We start from the raw sequence: 17,655 nt of genomic DNA, 5'->3' as shown, positions 1-17,655 counted from the left end.
AACTTTTGACTGGTACTGTATATATTTTGTCAAAGTCAAACAAATACACATTTGTAGTCACTTTTCTTGTGGCTTATATATCTCCATGTCAGCATTCATGTGTAGATCCCTTGCTGCCTGCTATTAAAACAGAAAATAACATCATTAGCAAATTAACAGGATTAAAATATTCAACATTAGCTACCATCAAAGTGCAAGTTATGAAGGTAAACATTGAACTTGTGGATAGCTCATTACGTCTTGCTCGACAAACTCCTGTTCCGTTGCAGTCGCTGGAGGAGTGCTTTGCTATAGCTTCTGCTTCTGTTGTTGGAATAGTTGAGTTACTTGTCGGCCTTTCGTTCATATCAGCCACCGTGTTGTAGTCTGGCATCTGATTCCGCATGGCCATGAGTTATTGAAAATCCATCACCTTGTTTTTTGATGCATCGTTCCCACTTACTAATTGTATCAAAACAATACAAATAAAATGTCAATAGCCGCTTTTCTTTTGCTGTATTTTACTAGACTTGGTTAGCGAGCTAGCTACCAAGCAATCTGTTCTCCCACCAACATTGGATAGCTAACGTTAGCTAGCTAGCTACCAAAGGATAGTTGGCTAACTTTGCTTGCCAGCTAACATTAGCTTGTTTTAGTCAAAACAGCCACATGAATCCATGTAACATAAATCCATGTAACATTATCATGTTAACTACAAAATACTATAATATCAAAGTGGAAGAAAATTATTTTTTTTCTAACATTTACTGAGATTAATATTCAACCCCCTGAGTCAATACATGTTAGAATCACCTTTGGTAGCAATTACAGCTTTGAGTCTTTCTGGGTAAGTCTCTAAGAGCGTTGCACATCTGGATTGTACAATATTTGCCCATTCTTTTGGGCAATATTTGCCCAACTCTTCAAGCTCAGTCGAGTTGGATGTTGATCATTGCTAGACGACCATTTTCAAGTCTTGCCATAGATTTTCAAGACGATTTTAAGTCAACACTGTAACTAGGCCACTCAGGAACGTTCAATGTTGTCTTGGTAAGCAATTCCAGTGTATATTTGGCCTTAGGTTTTAGGTTATTGTCCTGCTGAAAAGTTAGTTTGTCGCCCAGTGTCTGTTGGGAAGCAGACTGAACCAGATTTTCCTCTAGGATTTTGCCTGTGCTTAGCTGTATTCTGGGTTTTAAAAAATAAAATAAAAACTCCAAAGCCCTGGCCGATGACGAGCATATCCATAACTTGATGCAACCACCACCATGCTTGAAAATGTGTACTCAGTGACGTGTTGGATTTGTCCCAAACATAACGCTTTGTTTTGAGTACAAAAAGTGAATATCTTTGCCACACTTTTTTTTTTTTCAGTATTTCTTTAGTGCCTTATTGCAAACAGGATGCATGTTTAGGAATATTATTTTGTACAGACTTCTTTCTTTTCACTCTGTCATTTAGGTTAGAATTCTGGAGTAACTACAATGTTGTTGATCCGTCCTCAGTTTTCTCCTATCACAGCTATTAAACTTTGTTTTAAAATCACTATTGGCCTCATGGTGATATCCTTGAGCGATTTCTTTATTTTTCTTTCCACTGAGTTAGGAAGGACGCCTGTATCTTTGTAGTTACTGGGTGTATTGATGCACCATCCAAATCGTAATTAATAACTTCATCATGCTCAAAGGGAAATTCAGTGTCTGCTTTTTATTTATTTTTTTACCCATCTGCCAATAGGTGCCCTTCTTTCCAAGGCATTAGAAAACCATCCTGGTCTTTGTGGTTGAATCTGTGCTTGAAATTCACTGCTCGACTGAGGGACCTTACAATAATTATCTATATGTGTGGGGTATAGAGATGGTAATCATTCAAAAATTACTTTAACATTATTGCAAACAGTGAGTCCATGCAACTTATTATGTGACTTGTTAAGCTAATTTTTATTCCTGGACGTTTTAAGGCTTGTCATAACAAAGGCGTTGAATACTTATTGACTCGAGACAATTTTATTAATTAGTAAAAAATTCTCTAAACAAAATTCCACTGACATTGTGGGGTATTGCGTGTAGATCAGTGGCCCAAAATCTCAATTTTCTCCGCTGTATAGTCTAATACTGTTCTGTACGGTGAGTGTTGTGTACTTCATGTAATTGAATCAAATTCTGTTCTTTACATGCTTACTGACAAGCAATATAAGGGTTGTGATTTAAAGAAATATACACTGCAGGCTGTAGCGACGCTGATATGCAATCAATTTGCATTCAGTAAGAATCTTTGTGGACCATTTAATCACACCTGTTACAATTCCATGTTGCACAATCACAAATAATACAAGGTACAGGTACAAGGGCATGAAGTAATGGCAAACAACCAAGGATATCCCATATGCTGCAAAAACACCTTCTCATTGTCGTAGCCTATGCATTCACTACTGTACCTGGTTGTATTTTGAGAACCTCACAAAAATATAAAATAAGTCTTGTGAGTGTTAGGAAGAGCTTGGGCTTGTATCTAATATTTCTTTATCAGGATATTCATTCCTTGGGACATGTTGATCATGTGAATGATATAAAAAAGTGGATTTTTTTTATATCATTCACTTAATCGGCAATATTGAAGGCGAATTCCATGTCTGCCATTAGCAGTTTCCTAGAAACATCAGAAGTTATCCGACTTCCTGACGGTGCATATGTACATCCCCCGACAGGTGTTGCCAACTAATTTTCAGGGTAAGTTCCTAGAGGCAGGTTGATTTGTTGCTAAAAGTTGCTAAATGACGTTGTGATGTCATTGCGTGATAAGGTAAAACTGCATCATTACGTAGAATACACAATAACGTTACTCAAATTGACTGGCCATCTCGGCAAAAAATATGATTTGACATTTGTTCAGCTACAGACTCTGTACTTCTGTACTTCTGGCTGTACAATTTTGATTGAGACACGTTGATTGATGTTGTAAGTTCTGTTCAAGATCAAACATTCGTGACCAACAATATTCATTGGGTTTGGCTCGTCGAACCCGCACTACTGCTGCTGCAGTCAGCCAACAATGATTTGCAATTTACTGAAATCGCTGCTGGCCTGCTGCTGCCTGTGTACGAGCTGAGCGCCTGCTGCTGCCTGTGTACGAGCTGAGCGCCTGCTGCTGCCTGTGTACGAGCTGAGCGCCTGCTGCTGCCTGTGTACGAGCTGAGCGCCTGCTGCTGCCTGTGTACGAGCTGAGCGCCTGCTGCTGCCTGTGTACGAGCTGAACGCCTGCTGCTGACGTCACGCACAATGCACTTTTGCAGCCAGGCACGTGTGTTCTGACTGAGTGTGTGACAGAGAAAATAATTTTTGTTGGAAAACCTTTCTGTTGGAAAACCACATCAGTGGCTGACTTTCAGCTGTAGCAGATGCAGTTCCCCCGACTTCACTTCTCGACTTTCGCCTGCTGTAGATTGCTTCAGCCTTTACCACTCAAACAAGCACAGAAACTCTGGGCGTCGCTAGTTACCACAGTCACAAAGCTATAAACCCCACCTATTTCTACAATTTATCTTCTTAAAATTTGATTTTAAACCTTAACCACAACACTAACCTTATGCCTAACCTTCAATTGAGACCAAAGAGAAAATGTTTGTTTTCATTAATTTTTACGATTTTGACATCTAGTGGAAACTGTGATACAAGTGTTTTTTTATTTAACTAGGCAGTTAAGTCCTTTAAGAGCAAATTCTTATTTACAATGACGGCCTACCCCGGCCAAACCTGGACGAAACTGGGCCAATTGTGCACAGCCATATGGGACTCCAAATCACGGCTGGATGTTATACAGCCTGGATTCAAACCAGGGACTGTAGTGACGCCTCTTGCACTGAGATGCCTTGCCTTAGACCGCTGCGCCACTCGGGATTCAAGTGCATCGCTCCCAGTGACTGTATATGGTTGCTAGTTTGTTTTCTAGTTCATATACTAGTAGACCAGACCCAGCTGCTATCACATTGGTGTCTATGGGAGAGCCACCCCTTAAGTAGACAGGAACTGTGACCATTTTGTCAATGGTAAAAGATCTGAGTAAGACATCTTCATTTATCCACCATCTTTGGCTCTAGGTGCACAGATCCACAAGACTTAGCTCAAAGGCTGTGTCGGTAATTCTACATAAAGTATCTCTGCCTCACATATTATTTATTGACTGTAAAAATAGATTGTGTCGCAATCATGTAAAAGCTCAAAGCAGATCTCAAACCTAGATCACTGCCGCAAACTTTTGAGAAAGACCGCACACGATGCTGAACATAATTTTATAAAACTAAGTTCTATGATAAATTCACTCAATGGACAGTTGAACAGCAAGATACAGCCACCTTTCCAGAGGCAAGACAGCCACCTTTCCAGATGATTTGCCATTGCAGCCAGAACAGACCCAGGAGTCATTTTGGCAGGATGAACATGTTTTGTGTGTGTTTATTATTACAGTTGTTTGCGTCTCTGTAAAAGCATTAATAATCTTGTCTCCTATTCTTCAACTAACAACTAGTGTACACCGGTGACATTTCATAACAGTTTATACAGTTGGCTACTTTATTGCTAAGCCTTTCAGGCCCCTGTTTATTTTCAATGTCATTTCATTAGAAACTTTTTTTTTCTCTTAGTGTTATGTTTTTAACTTCCATGTAGTCTACTTGAGATTTCACCACCATGTTTGTATCTGCTCAACAACACAGATCCATGTCAAGCTCACACAGGTTGCAACAAATGCTTACAGACTTTTCCATGGAACTTGGGTAAAAAAAAAAGCAGATTACTCCATCATGCACTGGACAGACAACTATGTACTACAACATCAGAATGAAGTTCACAAAATGCAACAGAGTATGTGGACACAGGCAAAGACCACGGCACACAGGAAAACAATAGAGACAAACTGAGATTCTCAGAGCTATTTACATATTTCATGCCCATGGACATGGCTGTAGTGGACTCTGGGCATTAAAATACATTTTTACCGTCTGGAAGAATATTGGTGTGCTGGATGATGGAATGATAAGAAATATTCAGTTTAAGTTGGCCACCTGCTCGCTAAAATCTCATCAGGGTTTTCTCATTTCAATGCACAGGAATGTAAAAATGTGACATGCGTTTACTCCTTATTCGCTCTGTTATGATTGCTGGACCTATTTTGTCAACGCCTGTACCGTCTGATGTACAAAATGTATCACAGTGGAGCGAGTTGGCTTATTTCCACTTGCAACAGTTATGTGAGAACTTTGCAAGGTTGTATGGAAAACAGTATTGCACATCGCCGTAGCCACTTGAAGAAATGCTTTTTGGACTATAGTACAATGTGTGACCAACCGGCTCAAGTCGGTCTAATGTAGCCTCAGAGAGCTACAAAATGGTATATCATACACTGCATTTGAGGAACAATGGAAAAGTCATTTTGCTTTGAAAGTTGATTAAACTTGTAAACTTCCTTTTTGATAAAACGGCCTTTGAATGTTTTGGTATTATTACTGGAGAGCCCTTCTTTGTCTACACCCATTCAGCATCATTCACATCCTCTTAAGCTTTAGCCCCACCCATCTCTTTAAGGGTTGATCCGAGTGTTCTGTCCTAACAACCGCAGTCAAGCACCCCTGTAAAGACCTTTGTTATAAACAGATTCAAAATAGCTATTGATATCAAATGTGTATTTTGTGCTTGTGACTCGGGACTCTCAACCTTTTTATTTTTGGACTGTTCTTATGTCAGAAGATTTTGGCGTGAGTTAGAATATTTTATTTTCAAATAAATTTTGATCAAAATAAAACATAATATCAGTCTTTCAAACTAACATTAATAGTTCGTTTGAAAGACTGATATTATGTTTTATTTTGATCAAAATTATATGGACCCTGATTTAACTTTCATTGTTAATTTGTTTATTTTCATGGCAGATTCTTTATCCATAAAATGAAGTGGGTGGAGGACAAACCCTCTTCACATAGAATTGAAATATTATTTTTGAAATGATCAGTAAGTGTAAAATCAAAAAAAGCAATATGTACCATAAAACTTATTGACAAATTGAAAATGTATCTCGATATGAAATACTGAGGTTGGGTTTGTTAGGTTTATGTACTCTTGTATTTGTTTTGTTCATAATAATATTTTTTTTTAAATAGCAGTCAAGCACCCAAGCTAACTTGCTAGCTACTTCCAGACAGAACATCTCATTGAACATTACTCTCCCTAGCAGAGCTGGTTAGGCTGTTATGTTTTCCAGAGCATTGGTGACTGCAGCTGTGCTGTCAGATTGTCAGTTCGTAAATTCAGAGCGTTTCGTTCTCAGAACCGTTCAGAGAGCACGCTGGACGCTCTGGCCGATGAGTAGGGTTGATCCAAACGTTATGACTTCATAACGGAAGTCAAGCACCCAAGCTAACTGGCTAACATTGACTAGCTACTTCCAGACACAAATGAGAGAACACCCAACTCTGACCATTTTACTTGTCCTAGCAGAGATGGCTGTTTTATGTTATCCAGAGCATTGGTGACTGTAACTGTGCTGCTGGAAATAATTTAATTCTGCTTTTTTGGCCAACGTTTACTGACACCGGCCATATTCAACGGGTGTTGAGCGTTCGTAAATTCTTCAGTTATTCTGCACTCTGCCACACTCAGACGAGAGTGCTCTTAAATTGAAGTAGTTGGCCAGACTGAATTTACGAATGCACCCGAATTGGTTACTTGCATAGTGGGTTATTTTGTTAAGATATCTAGCTAGCTAAACAATGAACCATAATCCCAACTCATGAAGTTACTACCCTGCATGAATCTGCAGGTAGTTAACCAACCAGGTTCAATGTTAGCTAGCCCAAAAAATGGCTCAGAGATACGTATAATAAGATCATACACGTAATGTTAGCTAGCGAGCCAGCCAGCTGACATTAGTTGGCTAACAGTACACTTTAACTTGAAATGAAACCCCTTTTTATGGATGCGTCTCCAGTTACAGATGCCATGGTTGCCCATAGTTTGAAGATGTAATCCGGAGACAGGTGTTTTCTCCATCTCCTCAGCTATCATACTTGAATTCCACTGAACTCAGTCCTCCAGAAAGTGGAAAGCAACACGTATGCAGTTTTACTACCCGATAAAAAAACATTTAAAAGCGTTAGACAGGATTACCAATACATACTGACCAGCTCAAATAGGCAGAAGCGTGCTATATGGCCAAACTCATCTCTCAGCATGTCCAGCCCACTCATTATCTCAGCCAATCATGGCTAGCGGGAAGGTTGCTTTCGTTTTCTGTGGCTAAACCAACTGGACTCGCAATTTGAACAATTTTATTCGTATTTGCAGATTGAATACAAGTTTGTTATTAAGGCACATGAATGTTCACATGTTCATGTTATTGTTTTAAGTGTGTTACTATTTTAAATGTAATTCAAATAGTTTTAATTGAAGTTTGATTTGATATTATACCTTTATTGATGATTGTATGAATATAGAAACCATTAACTTTATAGTCTATACTTCTTATTAAGACATGAAAAAAATATATATATATATGTACTAGGTTATAAACCTACTAAATACATGTTTGGAGTAGTTTGCCTGCTGAGCTGAACTGGGCCGTGATATGAGGACAATAGACAAGCTGTTAGAGGCTATTAGCATGTGTAAATATCCATGACCTTCCAGAGCCGACTGGTAAGACTGTTTTTGTTCTGACTTCTCAATACTTCTTTTCTACTTCTTATCATTAAAGATATTCTCTGATTTACATGTACACACTTGGAAACAGGCCATTTTACACAGTGCTAGCCAGTCAAAAGTCTCTTTCTCCATTTGAAGTAGTGTAAAAAAAAAAAAGCATGGGTTTCCTGCTGTTTGCTGTGCTCCATACTGGCACATTGTCCCCTGGTCTGCTCTCCTGCCTATAGCTGAGTTAATCAAACAAGAATCGCTCTCCTCCTCTCAGCCCAGCAGCATAGACAGCTACTGTACCTAGCTGGAGCCAGAGAGTTGGAGCCTGCATGGCTCTGGAATGCTGTAGCCCTCCTGGTGAGGTGGTGCCTAGAGAGCCAGAGAGTTGGAGCCTGCATGGCTCTGGAATGCTGTAGCCCTCCTGGTGAGGTGGTGCCTAGAGAGCCAGAGAGTTGGAGCCTGCATGGCTCTGGAATGCTGTAGCCCTCCTGGTGAGGTGGTGCCTAGAGAGCCAGAGAGTTGGAGCCTGCATGGCTCTGGAATGCTGTAGCCCTCCTGGTGAGGTGGTGCCTAGAGAGCCAAAGAGTTGGAGCCTGCATGGCTCTGGAATGCTGTAGCCCTCCTGGTGAGGTGGTGCCTAGAGAGCCAGAGAGTTGGAGCCTGCATGGCTCTGGAATGCTTAGCGCTGTAGAGGCTCTGTTCCTGTCAGGCCCTCCTGGTGAGGTGGTGCTTAGCGCTGTTGAGGCTCTGTTCCTGTCAGGCCCTCCTGGTGAGGTGGTGCTTAGCGCTGTAGAGGCTCTGTTCCTGTCAGGCCCTCCTGGTGAGGTGGTGCTTAGCGCTGTAGAGGCTCTGTTCCCGTCAGGCCCTCCTGGTGAGGTGGTGCTTAGCGGCTCTGTTCCCGTCAGGCCCTCCTGGTGAGGTGGTGCTTAGCGGCTCTGTTCCTGTCAGGCCCTCCTGGTGAGGTGGTGCTTAGCGCTGTAGAGGCTCTGTTCCCGTCAGGCCCTCCGGAATACATCTGAAAAATAACAGACCAGACCTGAGATTATGGAAAATTACACAGATTTGAGATTATGGAAAATTACACAGATTTGAGATTATGGAAAATTACACAGATTTGAGATTATGGGAAAGAGGATATTTAGGAACAATGGGAAGCATAGCCAAGAAACAAAACTCTTAATCTTGTGTTCTTGTGTGTGTTTGTTCCTGTGGGTTTTGTATGTCATCCTGTCCTGACCAGCTCTCTCGTGGAATTGTACTGGCAAGAATGTACAGTTTTTATTTTTTATTTTTTTAACCATTCTCTGTCTTCCCCCCCTCAGGCGTTGCTGAAGATGGACTGCCAGGGCCTGGTGGCCAGGCTGGTGATGGACTTTGTCCTGCTGACCACAGCGGTGGAGGTGGCTGGGCGGTGGCGGGAACTGGCTGAAAGGCTATCCAAAGTGTCCCGTCTGCAGCTGGATGCATACGAGGGACCACACAGAGACAAGAACGGAGTGGTGGACAACGAGGTTAGGCTAGGTTCTGATCTGGCATTATTGAAATACTACACACAGCTTTTGGAAATTACATGACCTGTGAACTGTAAATAGTTAAATACTTTTTGTGCTTTACATACTTTTGGATTGATATACTATGAATGTCAGAAAACAATAACCATTGTTAAACTGGTGGAGCATAACATGCCAGTTCCATGTCATTTTATTGTCACCCTCACTTCAATATGTTCCCTTCAATTACCACCCCACATCGTCCTATGTCCTTATCTCTCCCTGTGCTGCACTGTGGGTAAGCCAACAACATCATTATGACCACAGTAAGTAAATAACCTTGCACGAGCGTTTGCTTGTGCGAGCTAGAACAGCTCATAGGAGCAGGAGCCTATCTCCTGTTTCTGTAGCATGAGGCAGCTTGATGTACAAGTACACCCCCTGGACAGATAGGACGCTAGTCTACCACAGGGCCTTACAATCTATATCCTCAATGCTGAGTGCGAAGCAGAGACGCGTTGAGTCCCGGCCGGGGAATCGAACTTCCAACCTCAGGGCGGGCAATGTAATCACAGGGTCACTGAGTTTATTTCATTATTACCATAGAAACATCAGAAAACAGCATGCAATTCCCATGTGATCTATTGTCAGTCCAATATGCTCCCTTCAATCGCCACCTCTCTCTTTCTCCCTGTGTAGGCCATGTGGAAGCCAGCCTATGACTTCCTACTGACGTGGGCTGCCCAGATTGGGGACAGCTACCGGGACGTGATCCAGGAGCTCCACATGGGCCTGGACAAGATGAAGAGCCCCATCACCAAGCATTGGAAACACCTGACGGGAACGCTCATCCTCGTCAACTGCCTGGATACGCTCCGGAGCTCAGCCTTCAGCCCCGCCTCTCAGGACGACTGTGCCATATAGACCAAACTGACCATAATCATTGTCATCATCACTCATAGGGTGCAGCTTGTCTCCTTCCCTTATATCTCCGCTAATTGGAAAGCAATTTATTTCCCACCCGTATAGATGAAAGATAGAAGAGGATGAACCTTTGGACTGTTGATATAGACTCCACCTCCTGCTGTCCTTCTTATGTTCATCACCATCCAATCCCCACCCTTGACCCGACCCCTAACTCCACCCCTGACCCTACCCTTGTGGATCATTTTTGCATATCTTCCTATGCTCCACAACCTTATTCCCTGTTTGTATTGAAGATTCTGAACAACAGCTGTCTTTCTGGTCCCTCTGAGTCTTTCTTCCTCTGAATCTGCCTTTAGTCCTCATGGGGGTGAGGGGTGGACTGCTAGACTACTCCCAGGAGGATTAGACTGCTAGACTGTCCCCCCTCACCCCTAGAAGGACTAGACTCCCCCTCACCCCTAGGAGGACTAGACTGCTAGACTGTCCCCCCCTCACCCCTAGGAGAACTAGACTCCCCCTCACCCCTAGGAGGACTAGACTCCCCCTCACCCCTAGGAGGACTAGACTCCCCCTCACCCCTAGGAGGACTTCACCCCTAGGAGGACTAGACTCCCCCTCACCCCTAGGAGGACTAGACTCCCCCTCACCCCTAGGAGGACTAGACTCCCCCTCACCCCCAGGAGGACTAGACTCCCCCTCACCCCCAGGAGGACTAGACTCCCCCTCACCCCCAGGATGACTAGACTCCCCCTCACCCCCAGGAGGACTAGACTCCCCCTCACCCCCAGGAGGACTAGACTCCCCCTCACCCCCAGGAGGACTAGACTCCCCCCCCCACCCCCAGGAGGACTAGACTCCCCCTCACCTCCAGGAGGACTAGACTGCTAGTCCTCAACCACCCATCTTTGTATAGCCACCAGCCAAACTACACAATGCTACAGTCTCAGTATTCACAAAGACTATTTTAATCTTCATTGTCTGGCATAGTATGTATTTTTTTTACTCTAAATATGGCACAGCATTTTTTTAAAGACACTTTGACACCTTTCGTTCATAACTGTGGACTCGATCCAGTGCAAAGACAACGTTTCTAAATGGTATCCCTGTTCTCTAGCCTTGTCACGTGTGTCAAACGAGCTAAATATAATGTGTTTATTTATAAAGCGTCGGAGTTGTTCAGAAGAAAGCGCTCTCTTATTGTTTCCTCTTACTGTGGTCCATTTTAATTCAACTACTTTGTTAGTGAACATATTTCTAAGGACCGAGTTAATAACTGTGCATAACTCACAGATTAACTTTGTTCTTTCATTTCAAATAAATTCATCTCTCACCGCTTTTTCACCTCTCTTAACTATCTTTTAAAATGAAACCATATGGCCTGCAGTTATTTATATACTAGACTTAGTGAATATGTTGTACTGAAGCTGGTCACCAGTTAATATGACTCTACATATAACTACATATATGCCTCATTCAATATCCAACCACTGTTACAATGCTAAAACTCTGTTAAAGATTCTGGGTATGTTTTCTCCCCTGTTTGCGTTGTTAATACACATTTCACATCTGTTTTGTGACTGCATACTTTTGTGGAGAATATAAATAAAAATGTGAATATTTTTTATGCAATTCATTATGCTGATTGCTGAACGATCGGATTTCTTTACCGCAGTAGCAATAATTTATATTCATGTTAGATTTGTTTGTGTTCTTGAATTACATTTTCCCTTACAAGTGTGGAAATAATATTAGTGATGCAACAGGTTATGTTTGGTTTTCTAATCAGCATTATGTTTGTGCTGACCACCCAACGACATCCCAGAGAATACAGCATGTTCTGTTGAGAGGAGAGAAAAAGGTAAGATGAGGGTGAGACACTAACAATTAATTGGCTGATACAGATGAAGTGAAAGAGAGGTTGAAATACACCAGCGAAAGATAGACACCCATGAAAGAGAGGAGGAGGAATAGATGGAGATGGATGGAATGGAGGAGGAGTTTAATTTTTGGATGACCTCCAGCAGCCTGTTTGTTTGTCCAACTTTCTGCTTTGCCAAGCATTCCCATCACTCCAAAAGTCTGATGTTGAAAGCAAGCATCAAACCGTTTACAGCTCCAGCAAAACGGTTCCAAAGGTCTCTCTCCCTGCACCATACTGTAGGTCTCTCACTCTCCCTGCACCATACTGTATGTCTCTCTCTCTGCACCATACTGTAGGTCTCTCCCTGCACCATACTGTATGTCTCTCTCTGCACCATACAGTAGGTATCTCCCTCTCCCTGCACCATACTGTATGTCTCTCTCTCTGCACCATACAGTAGGTCTCTCTCACTGCACAATATGTCTCTCTCCCTGCACCATACTGTAGGTCTCTCACTCTCCCTGCACCATACTGCAGGTCTCTCACTCTCCCTGCACCATACTGTAGGTCTCTCACTCTCCCTGCACAATACTATAGGTCTCTCTCTGCACAATACTGTAGGTCTCTAGATCTCTCTCTCCCTGTACCATATTGTCTGTCTCTCCCTGCACCATACTGTATGTCTCTCTCTGCACCAGACTGTAGGTGTGTCTCTGCCTGAACCATGCTGTAGGTCTCTCTCTCTCTGCACCATACTGTAGGTCTCTCTCTCCCTGCACCATACTGTAGGTCTCTCTCTCCCTACACCATACTGTAGGTATCTCTCTCCTTGCACCATACTGTAGGTATCTCTCTCCTTGCACCATACTGTAGGTATTTTGCTCTCTCTCCCTGCACCATACTGTAGGTCTCTTGCTCTCTTTCCCTGCACCATACTGTAGGTATCTCTCTCCTTGCACCATACTGTAGGTATCTCTCTCTCTCCCTGCACCATACTGTAGGTCTTTCGCTCTCTCTCCCTGCACCATACTGTAGGTCTCTCTCTCCCTGCACCATACTCTATGTCTCTCTCTCCTTGCACCATACTGTAGGTCTCTCCCTCCCTGCACCTTACTGTAGGTATCTCTCTCTCTCTCTCTCTCTGCACCATACTGTAGGTCTCTCACTCTCCCTGCACCATACTGTATGTCTCTCTCTCTCCCAGCACCATACTGTAGGTCTCTCCCTACACCATAATATAGGTCTCTCACTCTCTCCCCTGCACCATACTGTATGTCTCTCTCGCTCTGCACAATACTGTAGGTCTCTAGATCTCTCTCTCCCTGCACCATACTGTATGTCTCTCCCTTGACCACACTGTCTGTCTCTCCCTGCACCATACTGTATGTCTCTCTCTGCACCAGACTGTAGGTGTGTCTCTCCCTGAACCATACTGTGTGTCTCTCTCTGCGCCAGACTGGAGGTGTCTCTCCCTGCACCATACTGTATGTCTCTCTGCGCCAGACTGGAGGTGTGTCTCTCCCTGCACCATACTGTTGATGTTTCTCTATGCACCATAATGTCTGTCTCTCCCTGCACCATACTGTATGTCTCTCTCTGCACCAGACTGTAGGTCTCTCTCTCCCTGCACCATACTGTAGGTCTCTTGCTCTCTCTCCCTGCACCATACTGTAGGTCTCTCTCTCTCCCTGCACCATACTGTAGGTCTCTTGCTGTCTCTCCCTGCACCATACTGTAGGTATCTCTCTCTCTCCTTGCACCATACTGTAGGTATCTCTCTCTCTCCCTGCACCATACTGTAGGTCTCTTGCTCTCTCTCCCTGCACCATACTGTAGGTATCTCTCTCTCTCCCTGCACCATACTGCAGGTCTTTCGCTCTCTCTCCCTGCACCATACTGTATGTCTCTCTCTCCCTGCACCATGCTGTAGGTCTCTCTCTCCCTGCACCATACTGTAGGTCTCTCTCTCCCTGCACCATACTGTATGTCTCTCTCTCCCTGCACCATACTGTATGTCTCTCTCTCCCTGGACCATACTGTAGGTGTCTCTCTCTCCCTGCACCATACAGTAGCTGTCTTTCTCTCCCTGCACCATACTGTAGGTGTCTCTCTCCCCCTGCACATTACTGTATGTCTCTCTCTCCCTGCACCATACTGTATGTCTCTCTCTCCCTGCACCATACTGTATGTCTCTCTCTCCCTGCACCATACTGTATGTCTCTTGCTCTCTCTCCTTGCACCATACTGTAGGTATCTCTCTCTCTCCCTGCACCATACTGTAGGTCTCTTGCTCTCTCTTCCTGCACCATACTGTATGTCTCTCTCTCCCTGGACCATACTGTAGGTCTCTCTCTCCCTGCACCATACTGTAGGTCTCTCTTTCCTTGCACAATACTGTAGGTCTCTTGCTCTCTCTCCTTGCACCATACTGTATGTTTCTTGCTCTCTCTCCCTGCACCATACTGAATGTCTCTCTCTCCCTGCACCATACTGTAGGTATTTCTCTCCCTGCACCATACTGTATGTCTATCTCTCCCTGCACCATACTGTATGTCTCTCTCTCCCTGCATCATACTGTAGGTCTCTCTTTCCTTGCACCATACTGTAGGTATTTTGCTCTCTCTCCCTGCACCATACTGTAGGTCTCTCTCTCCCTGCACCATACTGTAGGTCTCTCTTTCCTTGCACCATACTGTAGGTATTTTGCTCTCTCTCACTGCACCATACTGTATGTCTCTCTCTTCCTGCACCATACAGTAGGTCTCTCTCTCCCTGCACCATACTGTAGGTCTCTCTCTCCCTGCACCATAGTGTAGGTCTCTCTCTCCCTGCACCATACTGTAGGTCTTTCACTCTCTCTCCCTGCACTGTACTGTAGGTCTCTCTCTCCCTGCACCATACTGTATGTCTCTCTCCCTGCAGCATACTGTAGGTCTCTCTCTCCCTGCAACATACTGTAGGTCTCTCTCTCCCTGCACCATACTGTAGCTGACTCTCTCCCTGCACCATACTGTAGGTCTCTCTCTCCCTGCACCATACTGTAGTTGTCTCTCTCTCCCTCCACATTACTGTAGGTGTCTCTTTCTCCCTGCACCATACTGTAGGTCTCTCTCTCCCTGCACCATACTGTATGTCTCTCTCTCCCTGCACCATACTGTAGGTCTCTCTTTCCTTGCACCATACTGTAGGTATTTTGCTCTCTCTCACTGCACCATACTGTATGTCTCTCTCTTCCTGCACCATACAGTAGGTCTCTCTCTCCCTGCACCATACTGTAGGTCTCTCTCTCCCTGCACCATAGTGTAGGTCTCTCTCTCCCTGCACCATACTGTAGGTCTTTCACTCTCTCTCCCTGCACCGTACTGTAGGTCTCTCTCTCCCTGCACCATACTGTATGTCTCTCTCCCTGCAGCATACTGTAGGTCTCTCTCTCCCTGCAACATACTGTAGGTCTCTCTCTCCCTGCACCATACTGTAGCTGACTCTCTCCCTGCACCATACTGTAGGTCTCTCTCTCCCTGCACCATACTGTAGTTGTCTCTCTCTCCCTCCACATTACTGTAGGTGTCTCTTTCTCCCTGCACAATACTGTAGGTCTTTCGCTCTCTCTCCCTGCACCATACTGTAGGTCTCTCTCTCCTTGCACCATACTGTAGGTCTCTCTCTCCCTGCACCATACTGTATGTCTCTCTCTCCTTGCACCATACTGTAGGTGTCTCTCTCTCTCCCTACACCATACTGTAGGTGTCTCTCTCTCCCTGCACCATACTGTAGGTGTCTCTTTCTCCCTGCACCATACTGTAGGTGTCTCTCTCTCCCTGCACCATACTGTAGGTGTCTCTCTCTCCCTACACCATACTGTAGGTCTTTCGCTCCATCTCCCTGCACCATACTGTAGGTGTCTCTCTCTCCCTGCACCATACAGTAGCTGTCTTTCTCTCCCTGCACCATACTGTAGGTGTCTCTCTCCCCCTGCACATTACTGTATGTCTCTCTCTCCCTGCACCATACTGTATGTCTCTCTCTCCCTGCACCATACTGTATGTCTCTCTCTCCCTGCACCATACTGTATGTCTCTTGCTCTCTCTCCTTGCACCATACTGTAGGTATCTCTCTCTCTCCCTGCACCATACTGTAGGTCTCTTGCTCTCTCTTCCTGCACCATACTGTATGTCTCTCTCTCCCTGGACCATACTGTAGGTCTCTCTCTCCCTGCACCATACTGTAGGTCTCTCTTTCCTTGCACAATACTGTAGGTCTCTTGCTCTCTCTCCTTGCACCATACTGTATGTCTCTTGCTCTCTCTCCCTGCACCATACTGAATGTCTCTCTCTCCCTGCACCATACTGTAGGTATTTCTCTCCCTGCACCATACTGTATGTCTCTCTCTCCCTGCACCATACTGTATGTCTCTCTCTCCCTGCATCATACTGTAGGTCTCTCTTTCCTTGCACCATACTGTAGGTATTTTGCTCTCTCTCCCTGCACCATACTGTAGGTCTCTCTCTCCCTGCACCATACTGTATGTCTCTCTCTCCCTGCACCATACTGTAGGTCTCTCTTTCCTTGCACCATACTGTAGGTATTTTGCTCTCTCTCACTGCACCATACTGTATGTCTCTCTCTTCCTGCACCATACAGTAGGTCTCTCTCTCCCTGCACCATACTGTAGGTCTCTCTCTCCCTGCACCATAGTGTAGGTCTCTCTCTCCCTGCACCATACTGTAGGTCTTTCACTCTCTCTCCCTGCACCGTACTGTAGGTCTCTCTCTCCCTGCACCATACTGTAGGTCTCTCTCTCCTTGCACCATACTGTAGGTCTCTCTCTCCCTGCACCATACTGTATGTCTCTCTCTCCTTGCACCATACTGTAGGTGTCTCTCTCTCTCCCTACACCATACTGTAGGTGTCTCTCTCTCCCTGCACCATACTGTAGGTGTCTCTTTCTCCCTGCACCATACTGTAGGTGTCTCTCTCTCCCTGCACCATACTGTAGGTGTCTCTCTCTCCCTACACCATACTGTAGGTCTTTCGCTCCATCTCCCTGCACCATACTGTAGGTGTCTCTCTCTCCCTGCACCATACTGTAGGTGTCTCTCTCCCTGCACCATACTGTATGTTTCTCTATGCACCATACTGTAGGTTTCTCTCTCGCTGCACCATACTGTAGGTCTCTCTCTCCCTGCTCTCTCTCTCCTTGCACCATACTGTATGTCTCTCTCTGCACCATACTGTAGGTCTCTCTCTCCCTGCACCAGACTGTAGGTCTCTCTCTCCCTGCACCATAATGTAGGTCTCTTGCTCTCTCTCCCTGCACCATACTGTAGGTATCTCTCTCTCTCCCTGCACCATACTGTATGTGTCTCTCTCCTTGCACCATACTGTATGTCTCTCTCTCCCTGCACCATACTGTAGGTCTCTCTCTCCCTACGCCATACTGTAGGTGTCTCTCTCTTTGCACCATACTGTATGTCTCTCTCTCCCTGCACCATAATGTATGTATCTCTCTCCCTGCACCATACTGTAGGTGTCTCTCTCCCTGCAAAATACTGTAGGTGTCTATTTCTCCCTAGCACCATGCTGTAGGTCTTTTGCTCTCTCTCCCTGCCCCATACTGTAGGTGTCTCTTTCTCCCTGCACCATACTGTATGTCTCTCTCTCCTTGCACCATACTGTAGGTGTCTCTCTCTCCCTGCACCATACTGTAGGTCTATCT

At 44.6% G+C, this 17,655-nt stretch overlaps 1 protein-coding gene across 2 annotated transcripts in view; it reads left to right on the top strand.

Annotated features, from left to right (window-relative positions):
• LOC139380924 (SH3 domain-binding protein 4) overlaps positions 1 to 11,702 on the top strand; it is a 78,250-nt gene extending 66,548 nt beyond the window's left edge. For both annotated transcript variants that reach the window (XM_071124091.1, XM_071124092.1), the window contains exons 4-5: positions 8,984 to 9,172; positions 9,851 to 11,702. In XM_071124091.1, coding sequence (XP_070980192.1) covers positions 8,984 to 9,172; positions 9,851 to 10,075 — 414 coding nt within the window. In that variant the 3' untranslated portion in view covers positions 10,076 to 11,702. The remainder of the gene's footprint in view (positions 1 to 8,983; positions 9,173 to 9,850) is intronic.
• The last annotated feature ends 5,953 nt before the right edge of the window (positions 11,703 to 17,655 follow it).

This window comes from Oncorhynchus clarkii, chromosome 22, assembly GCF_045791955.1.
Source record: "Oncorhynchus clarkii lewisi isolate Uvic-CL-2024 chromosome 22, UVic_Ocla_1.0, whole genome shotgun sequence".
NCBI lineage: Eukaryota > Metazoa > Chordata > Actinopteri > Salmoniformes > Salmonidae > Oncorhynchus > Oncorhynchus clarkii.
The sequence above is the reverse complement of the archived record's forward strand: the minus strand, read 5'-3'. Positions and strand labels throughout refer to the sequence as shown.